Consider the following 25,670-nt stretch of genomic DNA (forward strand, 5'->3'; position numbering starts at 1 on the left):
TAAAGACACTCCGTTCCCCATTTTCCGCCGAATTCCGGAGGCATTCAACTCCGCGCTTTGCCTTCACACCAGAGCGAAGAATTGGAAATATAAATTTAAATAAATATTTCGTCTCCTCCAGTGGGGATCGAACCCACAACCAAATGATTTTACAGTCACACTTTGTGCCCCTACGCTACGACTGGCCTCATTATATATTCAATACCTTTCAATAGTTTAAAAGTGTATCGTCTTTCCTCTGAAAAATAAATATATTTTATAAAAATTACACTTTTAGCTAACGTATACGGTGTTGCTTTATTATTAAAATGTTAAAAACTACTAATATGTTTCTTTTTCTAAGAGTTAAATATTTAGTGTCTATTGTATTGGTGATGAGGTGAGATATTTATAAAAACTTTGTAAAGTATATATTTCCTAGGTACTCTTAATATTTGTTACCACTTACCAAGCAATTACGAAATACGCTCGTCTAGAATTAGGGCACTTAATCAAGCTTGCATCTTGTTAGTTTTGAGTTTCCAAAATGTTAATAGTTTAGTATAATCCTAGAAATTGTTATTATAACTAATACGTAAGAAATATTACGAAATAGTTTTTTTCCGCGTAAACAATACCTATAGGGCAAGTACTTGTCGGTATGAAATGTAGCAAGAAAAATTGGTAATTTATGCGTATATTGCTGAAAATAATCATACACTCTTTTGTTATATTATAAATTGACTTATATCTTGACGTAAATAAGTATATTAGTACTATTTTTATAAATATGTCTCAAAATTACATTTAATTGTTCAAAAAATATAGTTTTCGAATATGAAACTAGCCATTAACGCTACAGCCCTAGAAAGTTTTTGAAAAAAAGCTTATTCAAAAATGATTTTTGTTTCCATGTTATTTCCAAAATTTATAAGCCGGTATTTTTAAAATATCACATTATTTATACAAAAGGCCTATTGAGTAATATTGAGAAAAAATTATTACGAGCGCAGACTGAACAGTCGGGCTGTATATGTCAATTTTTTTCAAGAATTCGATTTTTCAAAAAATCACAAATTCTCCAATATCTGGGGAAGAAGTGAAAATCGGCTAACATACATGGGGGTGAAATGGATAGATCTACTAAGGTCCTGTACCCACAGACAACCGTTACAGCCTGTATAATATAATAAGGATTTTTCGTAATATCAACTAACAACAAAAAAAAATTATATACTACTTAACATTCTTAAAGCAATTTTGCTTTAAAAACAATAACAATGCCGTAGTATATATTTGAGTTACTGAAATTTCACTTGCGCTATAATTGATAGATTCAAACAAACAGTGGATCGAGATTAGAAGCGTGTCGGGATCACCTGTCGCGTGCACGATCAACAGGAAGATATCCGGGCGAGGTTGGAAGGAGCACGCAGCCTGCGGGGAGGCCAGTCGCCGCCCAGCCGCCCTCGCGCCCTGCGCCACACGTACCGCGACTGCCGCGCTGATAACTCACTTTCTCTTATCATTTCTTTATTGATTCCCGTTCGATCAACAAACATCCGTTTGTTTCATGTGGCTTGTGGATGAGGAATCAGAGGCTTCGAATATTAACTTGTCAGTTTCTTGCCAAGGGCGAGGTAAGTTTAGGATGATTTTAAGGTTTTCTCATATATCAGTGGATTGATTCATAACAGACATTTTGAGTTGAGTGTTGTACTTGTTTGTTTTCTATTCTAATGTCTGAGAAATGTATGCAATTTAAATTTTTTATTTTATTAAGTTAATTTTGTTATTTTTTTTTAATAAAATGACTTATAGAATTAGCTAAGTTTGGTTAGTTAAGATACTACTTGGTTTTAAAATTAGTAAGTTATTGTACGAAAAATATTAAAGAATAATTTGTAAAACTTTTACCTATTAGAATATAGTTTGTTTGTCATTTATGCATTTAAAAGAATATTGATATCAAACACAAGCATTTTTTTCAAAATATCATGACTTTTTATAACTTGATTAATTAATATCTTATAAGGAAAGTTAATTTCGTAGATACATGATATTTATGCATTTACATGTACCTAAGTACATTCAGGCCGCGATTTTCTTGCGAAGATAGCTTCTTTGAGATATAAATAAATAATTATATTTTTAAAGTATAATATTGTTAGTAGCTTCAAACAATCATATACATAAATGTATAATAAACCTAAAATAATATAATATGGAAATAAAAAAAAAATATTTTACGATGTCATCAGCGTCTTCACCTTTCTTATATAGAAAAATAAGTATTTATTGAAACATTTAAATATAAGAAAAACATTTATTTTAGAAATACAACATTTTATAAGAAATATCATTATAACAGAGATAGTTGAAATAGATTATGCTTTTGCACAAGGAATATTATGTAAAGAAGAATACTTAATTATTGTGACTTCGACAAACTTACGTCGATTCGATCGTTCTCTTTCGTGAACACAATTAAGTCCTAATAGACTAGACCTCAATGCTTAAAAACATAACAATATCCAGATATTTATTTACATTATATTTATATACTAGTGGGCCCGTGCGGGGCTACGCCCGCTTGAAATAGAAATATTAATAAAGAAATTGAAAATTAAAGATTCGGTCAATTCAGTAAATTCAGTTGTATAAAATAGCTGTTACGGCAATTAGCAAATTTGTCGAACTAAGTACTTACAAAATCGCACAGGTGCCCCTGTGCTGTTTTTTCACCTGTGCTGTGCGCTGTCATTTTGTTAATAACAAAAGTTATTTTCTATCTGGTCATTCTTCCGGTCTTGAGTTGTTTCACAGAATACTTAGCAAAAAAATAATTATTATAGCGGTAATAAAAAATAAAAATAAAACGCCTATTTGTAATTCCGAGCAATATTTTTGACAATGTCATTTTTTGTAATTGCAATAATTTTACATACGAATATAATATTTTCTACTACTCTAATATAATACCTATATAATATATACCTATAATAGTCAGTTAAATGCTAATATATTATACTTAGATTTTATATTATACGCTGCTTACGGCTGTATATACCTGTAGATTTTGATTACACACAAACGATACAAACAACAAAAGTATTTTGATTGAAATGGCAGTAAATCATTACAGTAAAAGATATTATTTTCTTTATTTTAGTCTTTATGTAATAGTACCTAATACGTGTTTATCATTTACGTCATATGGCGACAGACAGACAATTACTGACCAAGTCTCATCAATTAGGCGGGCGGGGTCAAATACTTATGAAGGCGGCAAACATGAAACAATATGGCTGATATGGGGTTGTTTGTATTGTAATTTTCCATCTTAACTGAGTGGATATACTGTTTGTGTTTACAGCTTTAATAAATATTACGGTACACAGAATATACTTTTATTAAATAAGCGAATCAATTTTACATTTTTAAATATAAATTATTATAAAAAAGATACATTTAAAAATATAAAAAACCACACTTCCGAGGGCGGGACAAGGGTCCAAGCCATCGGTGGCTAGGGCTCCAGAGAGAGGAACCTCCGCACAATACGTGCCGTCTCAAGTATTACTGCCTTCTGTATCCGGTTCTTGATCCAACAGCTAAGCGATAGCCTCTTAAGGTGTTGGTCGAGGCTTTTCGCTATTAAACCGTTAACCGAAACCACTATCGGCACAATGATAGTCGCATTGACATCCCACATGGCGGTAATCTCATGGGCTAGGTCCAAATATTTAGATTGTTTTTCTTTTTCGGCCTTCACGAGATTTTCATCATGTGGGATAGTAACGTCAACAATCACTGCGCGGCGCGCCGCTCGGTCTACTAGTACTATATCAGGTCTATTGGCAACAATATACCTGTCAGTAATAATAGACCGATCCCAGTAGAGCAAAGCACAGCTATTTTCAAGAACAGACATGGGATTGTACCTGTAGTAAGGCACCTCCAATTCTACAAGGCCATATTGAAGAGCAAGTTGCTGGTGTATTATCTTGGCTACTTGATTGTGTCTATGCAAATACTCGCCATTAGCAAGATGAGAACAACCAGAGACAATATGTCTGAGGGACTCCCCAGGTCGATGACACGCCCGGCAGATGTCGATAGTGCCATCTTTCATAATATGTCTCTGGTAGTTCCGTGTCTTGATAACTTCGTCCATAATTGCACAGACAAAACCTTCAGTTTCTCCGAAAAGATCCCCGAACTGTAACCAAGATAATGATGAAACAGTATCCACGTCCTGGCCCACTAGGGCTCTATGGAATCTACCATGCAGCTCCTTGCTCTTCCATACAGCCATGCGATCAGAAGTAGTAAGTACTACAGGCCGACGCCAGTTCTCTTTGCCCAAGGAAAGAGGAGTAAGGCCTTTGTCAACTGTTACCACATCCTTGTGCATATCCACGTCAATCTTGAGAAAATATTCTCTAAGACTGCATACCTCGTGGTTATGGAGGTTCTTGACATTCAAAAAGCCACGACCTCCACACTTACGCGGGATATACAGTCTCATTACAGACGAACGCGGATGGTGCATTCGGTATGTCGTCAACAATTTACGTATTTGGCGATCTACGGAGTCTAACTCAGTCTGTGTCCATCTTACAATACCAAAAGTATAGGCTAAAAGCGGCATAACCCAACCGTTGAAAGCACGCACCTTGTTGCCACCAGATAAAAGGCTGCCAAGCACTTTTTTCAGGCGGCTAAAGAAACGCTCCTTCACCAATTGCTTTATGCTCCGCTCATCAATACCCAATGCTTCAGACATTCCAAGATATTTATAAGTCTCACCTTCACCAAGAGTTCTGAAGGAAACAGAATCTGAAATGCAAATATTATCAGATCTGATCACACTCCCCCGCACTACATGCATGCTAGCACATTTATCGACGCCAAATTCCATTCCTATATCACTACTAAAGGTTTGAGTTACCTTTAGTAGCCGCATAAGATCAGAACGTTTTGACGCAAATAATTTCAGATCATCCATGTACAGCAAGTGAGATATGACCTTACCCCCCCGGCGAAGACGAAAGCCTAAACCTGAATCCTCTAACAAAGTGCTAAGAGGATTCAGAGCTAGGCAAAACCATAAAGGACTCAGACTGTCACCCTGAAATATACCCCTCTTTATCCTTATCGGTTCAGACGTTGCAGGAATATCACACTCCCCTAGATGACGAAGGACAGTGACCCATTGTCCCATACAAGCCTCCAAAAATGATCTCAAAGTAATATCAATCTTATATAACTCCAAAACCTTCAAGAGCCAAGTACGGTTATTATTATATGACTTAATCAATGTGATTTTTTATCAGCTTCTATGTTAGGAATAGTATGGTAAATATGAATTTTCGATAGGTAAATAATAATATGTAAATATATTATAACCTCATATTAAAAAAATAATAATCGTATAATTAATTGAAATAGATAATTACAATTTAATTAATATACATGTTAAACTACCAATAAATATATCCCTATAAATAAAATAAAATTGTAAAATCGTTTTTACTAGTAACAGAAGCCAAATAAATTAATTTTTAACAAAAAGAAAAACCGACTTCTAACAACGAACTAAAAAGTGAAAAATAATTAGACAAAGATTTTATAATTTTGAAGTCGGTGTCAAGCTAATGCTCCAACACCTTTACTACAATATCTAATTACTAAGCCTGTTTGTTTTACTTGGCACCGACTTCATAAAGAATGTATTTTGTATTTTTTGTGTGTCTGTCTGTCTGATTGTTCTTCTGTTGTGCACCTTTACAATAAAACTTTTTTGTTATATATAGAAAAAAATAATTACAAACTTAAATGTGTAGTTCATTTCATACAAAACGAATGTATATGCCCGTAAACTTTAATTTGTCAACTTTTAGTTGTTCTTTCTGAACTACAAAACTGAAATTTCTACAGCAGCCTCGGTGGGCGTGTCCGACTCGCCCTTAACCTATACTTCTTATACTTCAAGTTCTGTATTATTTTGCGTACTTTGTGTTTCTCCCACATTTGGCTCACGCCTCTACATCCATTCTAATTCAACAAAGCTTAACTTTTACAAAAATATAATATGAGAATAATACAATAATATATGTGTAAATATACTTATATATTTTATTATATACTCAAGAGGTGAACCAGATTCAGAAAATACGGTTTACCTCTTGGATATACAATTTAGGAAAATTCAATAACGACGTCAACGTTGGGTGAGAGTGGGTGAACAAAGGCCTGGCTAATCAAACTACGCTGACCGTTGACGTCTGTCCTCCAATATTGTAAGCGTGAGGAGCCAAGATTAAACGAGAACACAAGCTTAGGGCTTAATGGATTTACTCCGTTGTTTTCCGCAAATTGGGAACGTCATTGTTTACAACTTTAACGATGGTGTCGATTACCTAACTTCATTATGTTACTGGTAAAGGTAACCTCGTTAAATTATAAAAAACAAAAGGTCCATTATCTCATTCACATATATTCAGATATACAATAGAATTCCTTTAATTTGCTAACTAAAATTTCAGCGAAAATGCTTATTATTGTATATTGTAATTTGTTTATGAACCGATTGAAAACGAGTCCAATTCGTTCGAGATTTCCGTACCAATTTCAGGATTGTAGGTCCATTTGCTTATATTGTATTAATAATATAATATGCTCCCTTGTGGTTCCCTTGCATAGAAAAAAATCAAGCTAGACACAAGTTGGTAGTAATTGTCAAATTTAATCAAGTAATAATGGTGTACTCTCGTAGATAGAGTAGATTACATACATAATGATAGATTACGTTTAAATTGAACCTTCCACTTTGACACTATGGGAAAGGGGGGTAAAATAAAGTTACATGAAAAACGACTTATCAAATAACTTTATGTCCGCAACTTATAGAGCAATCCATCATGATTTTCGTCCCGGAATTTCTTTAGAAGCTTCCACCGCTAAGACGGCTTTAACTACCTGTCCCATCTATCACTATCTAAATACTTCTAGTTCATATTTAAATGCTAGTATTTTTTTTCAGGAAAGTTAATTAATTATCTGTACAGATAATATTTTATTATATAGAAACTTTACATTTTTCTAATATTATAATAACTAAAAACAAATGCATAGAAGTAATTATAATATTAATATACATCTGTAACAATGGTAGTACGACTACCTTTAAACAAGGGACAGGTTTAATTGACATTTTGTTTTTGTCATAAAGAGTGTTCACATTATAACCTTCATAAAAGCAGTTCATCAGAGAGTAAAACAAATAATAAGTACCTACGCAAACATCGATCGTTTACTTTATAAATGTACTTGCTAATAAGCTATTAAGTTATACTTTTGCCAATACCCATCGAAGATATAGGAACAAAATATTCAGGAATAATTATTAAAACAAAGTTAAATGAACTTATATTGAAATATCATAGGAATGACTTTTTAAAATGCAAAATTGTTTTACTTTTGTAAGATATCCAGTTTACAGCAAGAGACTTTCACGATCCGGTTATGGGTGGTGTGACAGGATCAGAATACCTGGCGTACAGTATAAATAGACGCCTAATAATTATTTGTTATCACTTGTTCCTCTGATTCGTTAACAAGCGCTAAAATGTTTAAATTAATAGTTTTGTGGTGTTTCCTTGCCGCCACCTCGGCTACACCTTGTGGTAGCGGAGCTCCTTTGTCATATTCCTCAAATGTACTGGCAGCAGCACCAGCTGTCGTGTCAACCTACACTAGCAGTCTAGGATACTCGTCTCCTGCCATCTCTTCAGTACCATTGACTTACTCCGGATTGTTCAACTACCCACATCTTATTAAAAAACGTTCACTGGCTGTAAGCAGCTATATTGCGCCGTCTTCTTACATCGCGCCATCTTCCTACATCGCACCTGCTGCCTACACTTACCCCGCTGCTGCTCCTTTAGTCAGCTCTTACTCTGCAGTTGCGCCTCTGGCTAGCTACTCGGGACCCGTTTATACTGGTGCTGCACATCTAATCAAGAAGAGGAGCGCTTTACTTGTACCTAACACATACGTGGCACCTGCTGGATACACTGCACCTTCATCTTTTGTAGCGTCAACTTACGTGGCTGCTTCTCCCATTGCACCTGTTTGGTCTAGTTCGTTGTACCCTGCAACTCAGTATGCTCACTTCATCAAAAAACGATCTGCTCCTTTGGCGGTAGCTACATACGCAGCCCCATCTTCCATCTCTCATACATCAAGATTTGATTTCGAGGCTGTATCTCCTGCTGTTAGCTACACCTCCTATACGGGCCCTTCACCATTCGTACATAATGCTCCAGTTTTTTCTCGCCTGAGTTAAGCCAGCGTATTTATCGAATTGTAACGTCCAACAATGATCGTAAAGCAATCAATTTAAACAATATTGTATATTATAAAGAATAAATGTTTTAAAACTTTAAATTTCGTTTTGTTCTACACACCACATATTATATACCTACTTCGTATTCTAAAGTGCTATTTTATATTGCTGTTAAATATCAAGTTTTTTCAAAAGCAGTTTGCTTAATTAATAAATAGGAATTTTAGCCGCTTTTACGACTAGCGTGCCCAAACGCAGAAACATTTTAAAAATCATTGTTTAGGTTCTATTACTACTCCATTGATAAATATCCCCAAAATAATATTAACTTTTGTCATATATCATCTATGTACAAACATCGATGAGTTACATTTTTTTATATATACAGTACTGGCACCAGTAACCGACTGGCACTAATGATCGACGTATTTTTTATGAATTAAAAAAAATGGACACATATCTTATAACATATATATAGTACATTTCTGAAATTGTGAACACTAAACTAAATGCAATATATATTATACTTCCTGCTGACATTTAGTATAATGTAATGTTTTCTTGCCATTTTCTTTAAAGATGTCGAATAGAAACATACATAGAAGAATATCGAATATTGTAATGAAAAAAAAAGCTAAAGATATCTTTTAACTATCTTTGTGATGAACTATAGCTATTCCTATAACTTATTTTCTAAGCTGCATTAAGTAATAGTAGAGGCCTTCGCCCCCCGCTCGCTTTGCTTACCAACCCCTGACTTTATAACCTATACGAATATTATATAGAGGAAAATTTTGTTTAGTTGAACGCCCTATTGATACAGCAGGATCTATTGGTTCGATTTAAGATTTTTATCGATGAAGTAAAATTGTTGAAAAAAACTGAAGAGATGTTACAAAAAACTAAATTATTATTTTTATTCAATCAAAGGCGTTAGATGCGTTATACATTTTATTTAGATCATATTGGGCTTTTACAGTGTATCAATAAAATGAATATTTTAGGGACTCTCACAGATTTAATAGCTATGTTTTTTATACTACAGTGTAAGATATGAACTTGAACAATAAATGGACGTGTTCTAAGAGAACTTAAGATAAATATAATGTTGTAGAATACAAAGGGGCTGCGTCTCCTGCTTACTTGCCTCATCAACGCCCGGTGCGATAATAAAAAAAAAGCAACGTATTTTTTTGTATTGGCACAGACGAGAGTACTTCCTTATATACGAGTACGATATTCTTGATGTTATACTGCTATATAAATTATAAAATCTTTTAAAATATATTTTACATTTTATTTTAATTTTTATCTCATATTAAAAATATTAAATTACTTCTTATGCTATCTTTAGCGGCAATTTGTTAAAATCTCCCTACAGAGATGCTAACAACATAAATAAAAACAACCGTATAAGAATTTCGACGTAGCCCGCCGAGAACGTGTCTTAGTTGGTCAGAGCGCTTGGACGGTTTCCAAGGGGCGCGGGTTCATATCCTGCTGCGTTCAAATTTTTATATATTTTCTAAAAAGTATCTTTTCAAATAAATGAAAGATAACATTTATGTCCAATGTTCATATTTTAATTTATTTTAATTTTTTATATCCAGTCTAATATACCTATATATAAGGCGATCTGTATGGGCACGTATGTAATCTGTAGATACTTAACATACATAAATGTATAATAATTTTAATACAAAAGACAATTATTATTATTAATATTAATAATTATATTATTATTAATTTTTATTGTTTCAGATTGTATTCATGAAGATAATATGAAGTGCGTACAATTAATGATGCCGAGTTAACTGTGGTTACCTAAGAATGATCTAACGAAATTACAATAATTTATAGTAAACACAGTGGCAAATGAGCGTAGTGTTTTAAATACAAAGATGAGTTTCTTTTCGTCATTGGGCCAGTACGTAGCTGGCGTGGCAGACAGCGTAGCTGGACTAGCTCTGTCACCACGACGGGCACCTCCATCTCGCCATCGTTCTGCAGAGGAGTCACAGCAACAGCCACAACCCTCAACAGCCACTATGAGAGGTATATATGTAGTTTGAATGGTTTAGAAACTTTTTTTATTATAAGGTACTGGCGACCCGCCCGCAGTTTTGCCCCCTGATTCTACATAATTATTAATTTACTAATCTGCATTACTTTCGTTTTCTAATAATAATATAATTAATATTATATTACATTTACAGTATTTTATTTTTTTTATTTATACACCGATTGAAATAAAATTTACGTTAAGAGAAGCTTGCCAAAATACAATAGTAAAAAAATTGCAAAATATATGTATAATTTTTGGTTCTAATACCTTATTGAATACCAATAACATTTTTTCTTATATAATGTTTTCCATATAAAGATCGATTCGTTACGATTTCATTTTAAGTGGAAATATCGATTATTATTGCCACATGTTATTATTATACATATATTATTCTTTATTTTTGCCATAACTGAGCTATGACCATTTCGAAATGTTGTAAATAATTATGCATAACTATTTTTGACATTATCAGGAACCGGTAACTTATTTAGTGCACGCTTCGAATCACTTTGTTCTATCATATGTTTTTATTTTGATAAAAGCAAATTGAACGTTGTTGTGCTTGTGAGCGTAATATTTTTTTACACATAGCAAAAATGAACAAAAAAAAATAAAACATTATGATTTACATGAGAAAACTATTCTGTAATAAATAAAAGGAAAAACTCTGTTTGTAGATTTTAGGAAACTACTTGTATAGGAAGAAGATAAAGTAGTAATAAAACTAATGATTTTAATTTTTTATCACTCAGAGTGAAGGCACACGCACATCCTCGAACATCTGTTGAGAAACCAACCTCATACTCTAAGCATCCAGTTATGAGTTCCATCTCTAATATGGAAACAGCAGCTAAAAAGTGTTGCTTAGGCTAATAGAAATTGCATTTAGGTTATAGTAACAAAAGCGGATAGCGCTATAGGGGCTATAGGCCATAAAGTCCACTGAAACGAAAAAGATGCAGGCCAAATAATCTAGATAGAAGGTAAGAATAGAACCTACAAAACGCTCGTACCATCATTACACTGTTGCATTTCCCCACGAAAAAAAACCTGTTGTTTTACATTAAGTATAAAGCTGCTTGAGTTTGGTTTTCCTATATATTTTTAAATTTTATAGTCATTTACTTTATTACATAAGTTTTTATGTAAACTTTATATTTAAATTGTTATCACTAATTTGTTTACAAGGAGGTATATTATTAACTATATCTGAAAAGTAGATAATAATTAAGAACTCAGATGAAAAAAAGACAGATACGTATACCTGTTTTCATTCGACCTTCAAAATTAAATATCACTTTACTTTCAAGCACCGGCTATAGAACATTACCCTGCTTGCTGTTTAGTATAAATACACAAGTTAATCATACATGTCATCAGTTGTTCCTCGTCCGAATAACAAGCACTAAGATGTTCAAATTAGTAGCTCTGTGTTGCTTCCTCGCCGCCGCCTCGGCTACGCCTGGTGTTGTCTTACCGCTGGCATATTCCTCGAATGTGCTCGCACCGGCACCAGCAGTCGTGTCCAGCTACCCCGGCAGCCTGGCATACTCATCTCCTGTCTTCTCTTCCGCGCCATTGGCCTACTCCGGACCATGGGACTACCAACACCTCATCAAGAAACGTTCTTTGGCCGTAGGCAGCTACATCGCGCCGTCTTCTTACCTCGCGCCGTCTTCCTACATCGCACCAGCTGCCTACACTTACCCCGCTGCTCCTTTAGTCAGCTCTTACTCTGCAGTTGCACCTCTGGCTAGTTACCCAGGAGCCGGTTACACCGGTGCTGTACATCTGATCAAGAAGAGGAGCGCTGTACTTTTACCTAACAACTACCTCGCACACGCCGCGTACTCTGCACCCGCACCTTTCGTAGCATCGACTTACGCGGCTGCCTCTCCCATTGCACCTGTTTGGTCTAACTCATTGTATCCCGCTGCCCAGTATGCCCACTTCATCAAGAAGTAAGCTGCTCGTTTAAATCCGCATTCCGCCCGTTCTACCATTTCTCGTACCTCAAAATGCGAATTTTATCTTCCATTCCCTAAAAAGTCAATGACTTTATTATCTCTTTGCTGACACTTGTGCCATCGTCTTAGGAGGTGTACTTGCCATTTAATTTAAACGCGCATGCGACACCTACATTTATGTTAATTTTCAAAATAAAATATATTTGTTTTGGAAACCCACGAGCACTGTATATAATTATTGTCATTGTATTGTTGGGAATAAATTGGACATCAAATATTATGATTTTTGTTTTTTTAATTATATTCAAACAATTTTATTATATGATAAATACTAATTTATGTATATATGTATGTAATATACTTATTCTTCAACCAATTACATATTCTCTGGATAGGCATCCAGAGAAGAAAATATATTTAATTCTTTGTCCGCAAATATCTTTTGATTTTTTTATGTGATTATGGATCATAAAACTATTTTAATACTGTTAAATATTAATTTTAACAAAACTCTCATTGTACTATTATGTGCGCCATCGGGTTTTTTTGATTTATTTATAAATAGCTGCCTGCCCGCGACTTCGCCCGCCTGAACTATACAATTATTTAGGAAAATTTTCTTGTTTATTTTAGTTTGGTTACAGTAATGCATAATACAAATAGTATAACGTAATACAAATTTTAAATTGAATTAATAAAATTTAATTAATTATAGAATTTATTTAATTAAAATGTAGCAGTAAAAATATGTGGTATATAAAAAAATATAAAAATCTACCTGAATTATAGATATTCGCAGTACGGTTTTTGCGGTTCTTGCTGCGTAGAAATCGATCCTGCTGATGTTTCGTGATAAAAGTAGCCAAGAAGAAAATATGTTGACCCATAACTCCCTCTATCTTCAAGTGTAAGTCTTATCAATATCCGTTCTGGAGATTTTTTAAAAGTGTTTTTTGTTTTAGTATCCTTTATATAACTACAATATATGCACTACTCATCACAGTTATTTTTAAACCACAGAGAAATTCTTCAATTTTATTTATATCTACCTATTGATATGTAGAATAAAGATTATTTAAGAATATGTATCGGAAATTGGTTGTTTTTATTGTTGGTTATCTATAATGTTATACATTTAAATCAGCTTCGCTGTATTCCACACACAGCAGGGTAGGTTAGAGGGTTTAGAGGCTAGAGGTAGTGTTAAGATACTCCGTTCTCCACATTACGTGATATTCTGGAGGCATTATGTTTTGAATGGCGGAACTCAACGCTGCGCCTTGCCTCAACACCAGAGCGAAGAAATGAAAATATAAATTTAAATAAATATTTGATTTCTTCGAGTGGGGATCGAATTCATAACCAGCTACGTTTACAACCACACTTTGTGTCCCTGTACCACGACGGGCGTTTTTCGATTTTTTTTGTATACTAAATAATTTTAAATTTTTTAGTATATAAAAACATAAATTTTGGACTTTATTTTTTATACTTCATTTACTTTTGCTCGCAAAGATTTTCGAATTTAATAGAAAATGTTGGGTTATTTCATATCTATCTGCATGGTAGGCGTTCGCTCGCGGTAAACGCGGTTTATCTTGCGTAAATCTCGATGGGGTGGGAATTTCTGAATAAAAAGTATCTTATATGTTGCTCTAAAACCTCCTTCATCTTGTTGCCAAGTCCCATAAAAATCGATTCAATTGTTCCAGAGATTAGCCTGAACTAACAGAAAAGAAAAGTTAAAAAATATTTGTTTGTGTTTTAATATCGTGTAAATAACTATATGTATAAGAAAACTGAATTATTTTGAAATCACAGACAGGCACTTGAAGTTTATTTAAGTATATTTACAGATGTACAGATTACTTATTTTTTATTAAAGTAATATTTTAAAGTTCTTTTAGCTTTTCTTTTTTGCAGTAAATTTAGTAGTAGGTTGTATTTTAGTAGCAAGTAGTACTTGCAGCATACTGTAACGAGTGCTGCTGTGAAAAATTAAAAGAATGACACATTTCATCTGAAACTGTCACAACTACAGAGTTGAAACTTAATAGTAATTGAAACAACATGTGTTGTGTGAACCGCTTTACGATTTCCAAAAAAAAAAAATCTTTAAAATTTAGTTTGAAGGTTCTATAATCATTTTATATTATCGTTATCGTAAGAATTGAAAGATAGACTCTTCCACATTGGTAAAATGTGTGTGTTCCAAGCTTTATTTTTATTTATGGCTATAATGTAAAAATGTTGCTTTTATATTGCATAATTAATATATCATATTGCTATTTGGTGAAGAGTAACTAAAAAAATAGGATCAAAAAAATAACATCTAAATTATTACATTCGTCTACACATTTAAATGAATATATCATCAGCTCATCAAATGCAAAATTGCTCCTAGAATGTTATCGCTATTAAAAGAATATTCCGTATCGAAAGAATACATTCTTGGCTATTGATTTTGTAATTAAATTCTTTTTATGTTTTAATTTTCATTATTAAAGCAAATAGCGCTTTGTTTATATGCAAAGTTATGAAAACATATTGTAGACGTGTAAACAAAAATAAAAGTAATATTTGGGTTGCAGCGTATATTTTTTTAAAAATATTTTTTATTACTCACTCCAAAATTAAGTCATAATCACTTAGATCAGGTGAGAATAAGTTGGTGCACTGTAGATAAGTGGTGAAGGGCCCGTAAAGGAAGTGTAGCTAACGGCAGGAGAAACAGCTTGGAAATCAAATCTTGATGTATGAGAGACAGAAGATGGGGCTGCATATGTAGCTACCGCCAAAGGAGCAGATCGTTTTTTGATGAAGTGGGCATATTGAGCTGCAGGATATAATGAGTTAGACCAAACGGGTGCAATGGGAGAAGCAGCCGCGTAAGTTGACGCTACGAAAGGTGCAGGTGCAGCGTATCCGGCAGATGCCACGTATGTGTTGGGTACAAGTAAAGCGCTCCTCTTCTTGATCAAATGTGCAGCACCGGTGTAAACAGCTCCTGAGTAGCTAGCCAGAGGTGCAACTGCAGAGTAAGAGCTGACCAAAGGAGCAGCGGCGCGGAAGGTGTAGGCAGCAGGTGCGAAGTAGGAAGACGGTGCGATGTAAGAAGACGGCGCGATGTAGCTGCTTACGGCCAAAGAACGTTTCTTAATGAGATGTTGGTAATCCCATGGTCCGGAGTAGGCCAATGGCGCGGAAGAGAACACAGGAGATGAGTATGCCAAGCCGCTGGGGTAGCTGGACACGACTGCTGGTGCCGATGCTAGGACATTCGAGGAATAAGCCAGAGGTACGACAACATCAGGTGTAGCCGAGACCGAGGCAAGAAAACAACACAATGCTACTAATTTGAACATGTTGACATTAACAGACGCCTGGCTGAAGAATGACTGATGTCAGAGCAAATAATCGCATCGTATATATATATGCAACTGCTGAGAAAACTAAGGGCATTTGATACAAACTGGTATTGAAAGGCTATTCAGAACAACGATTTTGAAGGTTTACAAGGCCACCAACGTGCTTGAAATCTATTGTAAATAAAACGTCAAACATGATGAATAAATTACATAGGTATACACAGTTTTTTTTTATCTTACAAATAATAATGATGAATCACATTTAAAATAGTTAATGGATTTACCATAAAGGTTTATTCAAGTGCGAGTCGGACTAACCAACCGAGTGTTCCGTATTAATTTCATTCTATAAATCCTCCTTTTCGAAGTCAGTTAAAATATAAGATACTGATGTTAGTTTTAACATCTTCAGCAAAGCTCCAGGTAATAGCTACATTATTGTTAAGTTCACTTATTAAGCTTTACGTACTATACAAGATAATATGGACAAGTCCAAAGACAAAATTTAACTATTAGAAGTTATTATATTAAGGAATCATATGGCATCGTCATCAGCGCCATCTTATGATTATTATAAGAAATTATATGAAACACATGGTATAAACTTCGGCGGAAAATGACGGAGAAGTACGGAAACATCAACGGACACACACACACAAATAAATATACTTAATGAATAGTCCTTAGAATAGTAATAGTAGTCCTTGAATAGTACTTAATGAATAATCCTTCTTTTTCTGAAAAAAGGAGTTGGTTAAAAACTTTTCGCTTCGTTCCAAACTTTCTCCGTCTATTTGCATTGAAACATAACAAATATTTCGTTGTAGAGTACATAGATGATCATCCAGCATCTATGTAGTACTCTGACATTAAATTGATGTTTGTGTGTTCGATGCCTATTTACAGAAATTATAATATTTAATTTATTAATTTCATCATTTGAATTAGACTGGGCGCTGCATTGTCTTGTGACATCGTCTTGGTGCAGTCGCACATGCGTGTAGCTGTAAACGCGGCGGGTGTGGGTTCGATTCCCACGAGGTGATTGAAATAGTTATTATTTACATTTCGTCACTCTGGTAAGAAGGCAAAGGTCTGGTAAAATGAATTCCGCCACTTAACACGCAATGCCCCAAAAATTCAACGAAGAGTGGAAAACGGAGTCTCTTAAGAGATTAAGTTCACTTTGTCACCGTGCTATACAGTGTGAAACATAAAAAAATACTAAAAGTTGTTTATACAACTTTATCTTATGCATATTATTTAATTGTAAATAAGAAACATTTCCCTTGAAAACTACAACTATTTACATTGTTATAGGATTTCCACGGGTGTTGCCTACTGAAGGTGCCTCTGCCTTGAGTGCACGTCGACGTACCCTGGATTGCCTGGCTCCATCAGCTACTCCTCGTCGCGGTGGCTCGCTACGTGTGCCAAGGCAACAGCCTCCTATAGAAAAACCAACGATGGCGTTTTGCAAGAGACGCCTTTCTTGGCCTGAAGTTGATAATTCTGTTAACTCGGGGTATGTTTTTTGTGTATATTTTTTTATCAGCTTTTCCGTTGTTCAATGGAAATAACTAAGAGTTGTGTAGCTTACATTGAATCGTGTTACTCGTCTTTGACATGAGCGACTGTAAACGTGAAGGTTGTGGATTCGATATCCACTCGGGGAACTAAATATTTGATATTTTCATTTCCACCCTCTAGAAAAATCCAAATTTTCCCAAATTTAATTACCAAAAAATATTATAGTAAGATTTTTTTAAATTTTTTTTTATAACTTTAATATACCCTACACATGATTTTTGCGCAACTTTAAGCATTTATGCAGTGCACGAAATGGAAAATGTGAAGTGAAGACGTGATCATATGTGGACTACGTATCCTCAATAAACCAACCTACAAACATAATTTTTGCAATTTGAACCTTTCATTCTTGGGATAAGCGCATTTAGTTAAATGAACAAGATGTTCATATTAGAAAACCTCATAAAAAACATAAATATCTGTATTATTTTAATAGACAGACATTAATTTATATTACTTTAATAATTATTAAGACGGAATATAGGAAGAAAGAAACATTTACAGAAGGAGAAAAAAATACGTTTAGGACGTTCAGCAACTGAATAAGTTATCCAGATAGCGTCGTTCAATAAGATTAAGGGTTGATTTACCTTACAGTATCACCCTAATCAATAAAAGCGACCCAAACACGCTTTCAGTTTTCTCGTAATTGGATCTTATTTATTTTATGCATAAATAAAATTACCTTAATTACCCTTTTAGGTAAATTACTTTGCAATCGAAGAGAGAGATTCAATATGATTTATACAAAAAATATGTATTTATGTATTCAAACATACGTGAGGGATAGTACTGACCAAATATACCTAAAAATTACATTTTTTATGTGTAAAAATATTTTTTATATATTAAGAAATATGTAATACCTACTTTAAAATAATAATAATACATTCCTAAAAATATATTATTAAACAGTTCAAAAATGTACGAATTTTGCATACAATAGCCATACAGGGAACATTTAAATGAATTTAAACTTTAATTTCATCTCGGACAATGAAAATCATTGAAATTCCACTGGCGCTCAAACTTTCAGAGAGCCTTTACCAGATCCGACGTTCACCGACAGCACACTTTATAATTGCTTCATATCCGTAACGGGAGCAATTAAGGATGCTGCGATCCCATATCCTACTCACAAGGAACTCAATTACACCCCCCTTGATATAGTTTATTTATTTATTCAGGTAGTCGGTAACGCAATACTGTCAGTTTAAGGACTTTATTGGGTTAGTACCGCGATCGAGTTTGAAGTTTGTGGCATTTTCAAACAAGTTACCTTGTATTGACTCAACTTTGACATTGTTATAGGTTTATGGAATAGTAAGTGATGTTATTATTCTGTAAATTTTCTACGTACAAGTACTGGACCTACAATATTCTATGACATTCATACTGGATAGGTTATATATCTACCTATTCTTATGTTTTTATCTTCATATGTCAGAGAAGATGTTAGAGCTACCTTTACATGATTTTGTACTTACACAACAATGGATTGATTGGAATTGATATTCACAACAAAAGATTGGAATTGATAAGGTCGCCATTACACATAATATGGTAACCATAACAACGTATTTTTTAAAAAATATTATGTTTTTATTCTTTAAGTTCTCTTAAGATTGGAATTTATTATTATTTATTATAAATGTATATTTAAAAGTTCTAAAACAAATGAATTAATAAACCACAGATTACTAGTTATACATGCTTTAAAACAACATCTATACATAGTCTTATACAAGTACCCACATAAATTTAAAATGTCATTTCACATTTACCATATCGACAGATTTATACGATAATAAAATAGCATCTTATAAATTAATAACTTCTAAGAGCTAGTGTTTTAAGCCGTCAAAGACTTCATCTTGACGAGAGAGGTATTGACGGTACTCAATGATGGTGAAGTAATGGACAGCGGGGTAAGGGGGAAGTAGGGGTGGTAAACTGAAGAATATAAGGATGCGTAACAGGTATCATGACCTACTTTAGTTTGTATAAAATATAGAGAAATGGTCACATCCCGTATTATTTTTTTTTGCTTGCAGTTTAATTTTGAATACTTGGTGGTCGTGTATGGTGTGATGAATTTAAATTTAACTAACAGAAAAGCTTATATATATAAACGGAGCGATTGATCACTTTATTTTATATAGTTTGTTATAATTTTATTACTTATTGTAAATTTTCACCCCTTGTTAAATTTCATAATTGTAGATCCACGGGAAATAAATACCCCTGTAGGTGATTATGCGACTATTTTCATATAAAATTCACCAAAAAATGCTAGTATCGTTTGCTTGCGTTGACTTATTAAAAGTTTAAATTTTCTCTGTGCATAGACAACACCAATAGCCAAGTTGGGTGATGTCAGACCCAGTCAGTATATGGCCCTTAACAATCAGGTATCAGGCCTTTTGTTATAAGAATAATTATATTTAACCAAAATATGTAGGTGAAATGCCAGTGGTAAAAACTCGTACAACGGTACCACAAAAAAACCTTTGGCGTATTGTGAAATTTTAAAATATTCAAGCGTAAAACGATTTATGCTTCATACACTAATGCCCTTCAATCTAAAAAAAGTATACCTTTTTATTTTGAATTTATTGAGGTGGAAAATAAGTAAAACAAATGACGTGTTAGTGCGTAGGTATGGAACAACGAGCATTAACATTTCAACTCCACTAAAGACAATATACTCGTACTCGAAACAAACGTGAAAACTTATACTAAAACTGACCTCTTATGGTTTTTGTTTCTCTTCTCTCTGTTGTTTCGCTGCTGAGAGAGGGCAGATCAACTTATTTTATTTGAGGAAACGCCATATTTTGAACATACACCAAAACTTAACATCTCCCTTGTCTTTTTTTTGTATAGACGAAGCTTCTCTTCTCTATAATGCAACCAGAGAGGAGGTAAACCCATATCATTCACAAGTGGGGGCTTCTCTGCAACCCATAAAATTAAATCTGGCCGTATCCCACCGATTGCTACGAAAAATCCCATGACCTCTTACACTATTACTTTTATTCCTATGACCTCTTAGACATACTTATATACTACTTACTACCCACGTTTGATATAATAGTAGAGACAGATAATTAAAACATATGCACATTAAAAGCACACTTGTTAAACTTAGATTTCATTACGTATTTCCAGAAAACAATTTTACTGTCCAACCTGTACTGTAATGTTGATCCTATGTTCCAGGAACAACGTGGGATTACTTGTTATTATTAGTTGCGTGGTGTTCGTGGAAATATAAATCAAGGCAACCGTGATACCTTCCTGAGATATAAACACATTGCAAATTCTATGACTATGATATTTTATTAAGTTTATTTTTTTTGTTTCACGCTGTATCCCGCACACAGCAGGGAAGACAGAGGGAACCTAGTGTTAAGATACTTCGTTGCCCACTTTCCGCGGAATTTTGGAGGGATTGCGTGATAGTGTCTCACGCTTGTGCCTCTGCGCCACGACTAGCATAAAACAAAAATATATAAAACTTTCTATTTTTTTTAATTTTTAGATGAACAGTACATATATGTTTTATTACTCAGGGTTCAAGACACCGACGGATCGTACTTTGAGAGCTTTACAGCTCTTTCGTGGCGTCAGGAGAACAGGCGGTTGGCAGCGTTGCGGCTAGCTGAAGCACGTGCAGAGAGACCTCCTCCGGCCCCACAAGGTCTGGGTCTGCCGAGTGTATCTGCCCAACTCTCACACAAAGAGCACGAACATCTTTATACTGAGGTAGTACTTTGTACACTATTAAGATGTTTTATTATTCAGATTTAGACATATTTATTTAAAGTTCCGCCACTCAACACGCAATGCCTCCAGAATTCGATGGAAAGTGGGGAACGGAGTGTCTTAACACTGGGATCTCTCTGCCTACCCTGCTGTGTGCGGGATACAGCCTGACTTGACAGCTGACTTACTTGACTTTATTATTCACGTTTTTAATAACACGAATAAATAGAAAATAAAGAAAATGAAGAAATTATCAACGAAAACAGTTATTTATGTATTATTCATGAAATGTCATGAAAGCGTAGTAAGAAATACATATACTGATAACAAATGAATCATAGATTTTAAATGTGTTTACATATTCACTGAATGAATAGCAATTAGGTATGTAAGAGAAGTAATAAAACGAATAAATTGAATAAACTATTACTTATATCTATTTGTATCAAACTAGGAAGACGCAAACTTATTCTTCCACTTCAGTACATTCCTTCATGTCACCCTTTTGTCATTACTATGTCCACTCTGAATAGCTACGGAGTAAAGATGATTTATTTCTTTTCAAGAGCCATGTGTGATCTTTCTTAGAAATATTAAAGAAAAACCATAAAAATTTCATAATATTGTTTCAAATTTACAAAATTATATTGTAACTGAACTGAATATAATATTACAAAATGAATCCTTAAATAAATATAAATATATTAACATTTTAAAGTGCTTACTTCGTTTTTACTAGTTTAGATTTGTTTAGTTAAAGGTTATAAATAAGTAAATTACTGTAATTTTAATAATTATAATGTTAATAACTTTCTTTAGGTCCTATATTGTATCGAAAATGCTGTGGGGGCACCTGCGCCTGATGGTCAATTTGGATCATATAAAGAGGAAGTCATAGAATATGCACGACGTGCTTTCAAAGTACCACCTGACGTCCATGCACGTGCGTTAATAGCTGCGGGCAGTGAACGGCCACCTACTGTGGTCTTGGGGTGCGCAGTCATAGAAGCTGATGGGTTGGAGGCAAAAGATGCTAATGGTATGGTTTCATAAAATAATGAATTCGTGTATTTTTAAGACTACACTTTATCGTCTTTTATTAATGTCAATATGTATATAATGTAAATCAGAATAATGAGACAAATATTTTTTTAATGTTGATTATTTTGAAAGATTGTACCGTCTATCCCTTTGTTCCGAAGATTCTTATACACAGTTGAACCTAAATTATATTACACAGCTGTTTCCAAAAGGTTTCCTAAAAACATTTTTAATGTCATCTATTGAGTTACAATACTTGTTCATAAGCTCTTATAATAAGCGCTTTCATAAATAGTTCTATACTAATGTCTGTCTGTTAAATTACCAATATTATAGTTTATGGTAAAACATCAAAAAGTTTTATTATATAAAATAAAGCCCTAATTTATGAAAAAAAATGGTACGGGTACACACAGTAAATGCAAATAATTACCAAGGCAGGAAACTTTCCAGTACTATATAACAACATTAAGCGAACATGTTAATCAGAAAATGTCATAGCTATAAATACTCTCATACCGCTTATAAGGCTTGTAGACTTAAATACAAAAGATTTTTATTTTATATAGTAATAAGTCTTATTTCATGCAAGTTGAAATAGAAAATAGTACATTTCAATGATTTGTATCTTATTGGTATTGTACGATGAATATTTGCCTTTGATGAATATTGGCGTTCAATTCCACTTAATTCACAAAGGATTCTAAATCGCTTATTGTGCAAAGCTTTTAGTGGCAGAAAGCTACTCTCTACTTTTTCATTTGTATATATCTATCTGAACTTTAATAAAAAGATATTGCCACTAGTTTTTGATTTTATTACATAATTTAATGAGTTTTCAAGGTTCTCTTACTTGTATATATCTAATGTTAATTAATTAATTAATATAAATATATAAGTACTTATACCTTAGTTTTAATTACATCCTGAGAGAACACAGAACTTGGCGCTCATATTTCCCAACAGTATTGTCAATGACGTAGAGAATAATGCATCATTCAATATTGAACTTGGCTCTTATTACATATTTATGTTTTTTTTTGGAGATATTTGAAATTATTTATATTGAAGTTTACTATAATATTTTTATATACTTTAAGCATAGCTAAGGATAAATATACTTATTGAATATGAAAAATTAAACCATTATTTCTCTTATAATAAGACCTTGGCGTCTCTGTTGCTTGTCACTGTGGAGGAACATGAAACTTTGGGAACATAAAAGAAGCTGTCAGTTATAAAATTCTTAACAATAAACGTCTACCAATGTAAGGTAAGGGCGGGTCTGTATTGAATTATAGGACAAGGTCGCTACGTTGTCGGGAATTGATATGTGAACGTCTGAAAAGATCATGTGCTGAAATTGACTCTGACTATCATATAGCATTTCTATGGAATGTAAGCTAGGTACAGGTAACAGTTATAAAATAATTTTATTTTTGCATAAAAATATTTTTTTATATATTTATGTAAAAGGAAATTAATATAAAATACGTGTATCCTTGGAAATTTGTTGACTTATACTCGTAGGTAAATTATGTAGAGTACGTGCGTGTATTAACTAGATATTCTGTTAAAATGAGATAATATACTAACGTCACAATTAACTAACGCTATTGATCCCTCCTGCCCTAGATTTTTATAGAAGTTTCTCATTGTCGTTAGAATATAGGATTTAATGTTTCAAAGACCAGGATTTTAATTTAATTAATTATAGTAAGAGTAAATTTGCTGTATAGTCTGTCCCAACTGTATCAATTACACGCCAATTACTTTATTATCTAGATAATTAATTAGCCTCAATAGTAGATAGGTTTAAATTTCTTATCTATAAATATAATAAAATTCTGTTCCGCTAAGACGGGAATTTGCAATATTTTTGGGGTTGCAAGTTTGTATGAAACTTCGTTACTACAAATGCTAGGAGCCTCAAATTTTGCATGGACGTCACTTATAGGACGCAGGTACTCATGGAGACAGAAATTAATAATAACGTAGTTCACGCAGGCGAAGCCGCGGGCGGGCCGCTAGTATACTATAATTATTTTAAAAGTTTAAATACTGGATATGAAACATTAAGTGCTTTATGAAAAGTTGGATGGAACATAAAAGAGGAGATATAAAAGTTATGAATTATAATTAGTAATAGACATAAAAGATAAATATTATTTTACTATTATATTAACAGTTATATCATAAAAAAATATATTTTTAAATTATAATTATAAGACGGAATATCAATACAAAAATCTTCTATTTTATCTATATATTTTAAAACAACAAAACAAAAGTACATTCTGGAAGCTTTTGTAAACTAGAGATTAAACGTCAAAGGAAAGTTAGAATCGAATTTCCTGAACGGCGAACTTTATTTCGACAGTTGCATGCTTGTTTTGCGAGTTCACACTATTTAATTAAAGCTTGAAAGAATTATATGTATTAACAGATATTAAATTATTATTTTTGTAAGCGTTTATAACGTTACATTATTATTAATGTAGCTATTCAATTATTATTATTACTTTTTGATATATTATTATCAAAATCGTATTTTTTCATAGGTTTTAGTGATCCCTACTGCATGTTGGGTATACAGCCAGCTTCCTTGCCGGCTTCACCGCGAGCTTCAGAAGACGAAGGTCGTAAGCACGGCTTCAGACTTAGTTTTAAGCGGCGCGACGGGCGACAGCAGCGGGACAGCCTCGGCAGGCTACCAGCTCGGTACATTAGGGCGACCGGCGTCCGCCCACACACGCTCTCGCCTAAATGGAACGAGACATTTAAATTGTAAGTACAGAAAAATATATAAAAAATAAGTATTGTTTCTAATTCTAATAACAAAATTAACATTGTTGAAAATATATGCGGAATATTTTTTTTATCTTATTTTATCCTTAACCTTATTTTTAAAAAATCCCTTTTTTACACTCATTTTTTGAGACATTGCGTACGACGGAACTTAACATAGCGCCTTGTCTTTATACTAGAGGAAGGAAATGTAAATAAATTATTCCACTGAGTGAGAGATTACCGTCGTCAGTTTTTTGTTATTTTTCTTCTGAAACAGGACATTTTTATTATTTTGTTGTTCTAGAAAAATAATTAAACATAAATAATATTAAAAAAGTAACTTCAAAATAAAGCCATTATCTTTTTTAAACATTATACTCGTATATAATATACTTTAAGCGCTTTAAAGGGTAATTATAAAAAGACAATAGCGTTGGAGAATGTTAACAACATGTAACACTTGTATAGGTACCTGGTAGTAACCAGTTTATTCGGTCGCCTTGTCACTTGTTAATCTTTATCTTGCCGTGATCTTTTTATAATAAATAACACCAGTAGGTATTTCCTATGTAATAGTTATTAAATCATTTTTTTATTTAAGTTATCTAAGCTTATGTCTAAATCCTTGTTTGCATATTTGCATATGAGATAGGTAGAGGTACCTTTTCCTTTTCCACTTCCTATATCTTATAAAACAAAGTCGCTTTTTGTGTCTGTCTGAACTTTCTAACTCTTCTTCTTCTAAA

General features: G+C 33.3%; 4 protein-coding genes across 4 annotated transcripts in view; 3 read left to right on the forward strand and 1 right to left on the reverse strand.

Moving 5' to 3' along the window:
* The first annotated feature begins 1,448 nt into the window (after nucleotides 1-1,448).
* The window catches only part of unc-13-4A (BAI1 associated protein 3), a 64,458-nt gene continuing 40,236 nt past the window's right edge, over nucleotides 1,449-25,670 (forward strand). Inside the window, exons 1-6 of the mRNA XM_085188366.1 lie at nucleotides 1,449-1,619; nucleotides 10,094-10,387; nucleotides 17,056-17,260; nucleotides 20,901-21,093; nucleotides 21,913-22,132; nucleotides 24,696-24,921. Of these exons, the coding sequence (XP_085044492.1) occupies nucleotides 10,234-10,387; nucleotides 17,056-17,260; nucleotides 20,901-21,093; nucleotides 21,913-22,132; nucleotides 24,696-24,921 (998 nt within the window). The 5' untranslated portion in view covers nucleotides 1,449-1,619; nucleotides 10,094-10,233. The remainder of the gene's footprint in view (nucleotides 1,620-10,093; nucleotides 10,388-17,055; nucleotides 17,261-20,900; nucleotides 21,094-21,912; nucleotides 22,133-24,695; nucleotides 24,922-25,670) is intronic.
* On the forward strand, nucleotides 7,594-8,433 carry LOC146537718 (uncharacterized). Its single transcript, XM_085188240.1, has one exon. The coding sequence runs from the start codon at nucleotides 7,613-7,615 to the stop codon at nucleotides 8,330-8,332; it is 720 nt and encodes a 239-aa protein (XP_085044366.1). The 5' UTR covers nucleotides 7,594-7,612; the 3' UTR covers nucleotides 8,333-8,433.
* LOC146537719 (uncharacterized) lies at nucleotides 11,811-12,647 on the forward strand. The gene has a single exon (XM_085188025.1). It carries the CDS (start codon nucleotides 11,811-11,813, stop codon nucleotides 12,363-12,365), a length of 555 nt encoding a protein of 184 aa, XP_085044151.1. The 3' UTR covers nucleotides 12,366-12,647.
* Nucleotides 14,947-15,754, reverse strand: LOC146537720 (uncharacterized). The gene has a single exon (XM_085188164.1). It carries the CDS (start codon nucleotides 15,730-15,732, stop codon nucleotides 15,016-15,018), a length of 717 nt encoding a protein of 238 aa, XP_085044290.1. The 5' UTR covers nucleotides 15,733-15,754; the 3' UTR covers nucleotides 14,947-15,015.

The sequence above is a fragment of the Heliconius melpomene genome, chromosome 7, assembly GCF_056956725.1.
Source record: "Heliconius melpomene rosina isolate 202511_hmr_F chromosome 7, ASM5695672v1, whole genome shotgun sequence".
NCBI lineage: Eukaryota > Metazoa > Arthropoda > Insecta > Lepidoptera > Nymphalidae > Heliconius > Heliconius melpomene.

Excerpts from the sequence above, each read along its gene's own strand:
- LOC146537718 (XM_085188240.1), top strand. The coding sequence starts at position 7,613 with ATGTTTAAATTAATAGTTTTGTGGTGTTTCCTTGCCGCCACCTCGGCT.
- LOC146537719 (XM_085188025.1), top strand. The coding sequence starts at position 11,811 with ATGTTCAAATTAGTAGCTCTGTGTTGCTTCCTCGCCGCCGCCTCGGCT.
- LOC146537720 (XM_085188164.1), bottom strand. The coding sequence starts at position 15,732 with ATGTTCAAATTAGTAGCATTGTGTTGTTTTCTTGCCTCGGTCTCGGCT.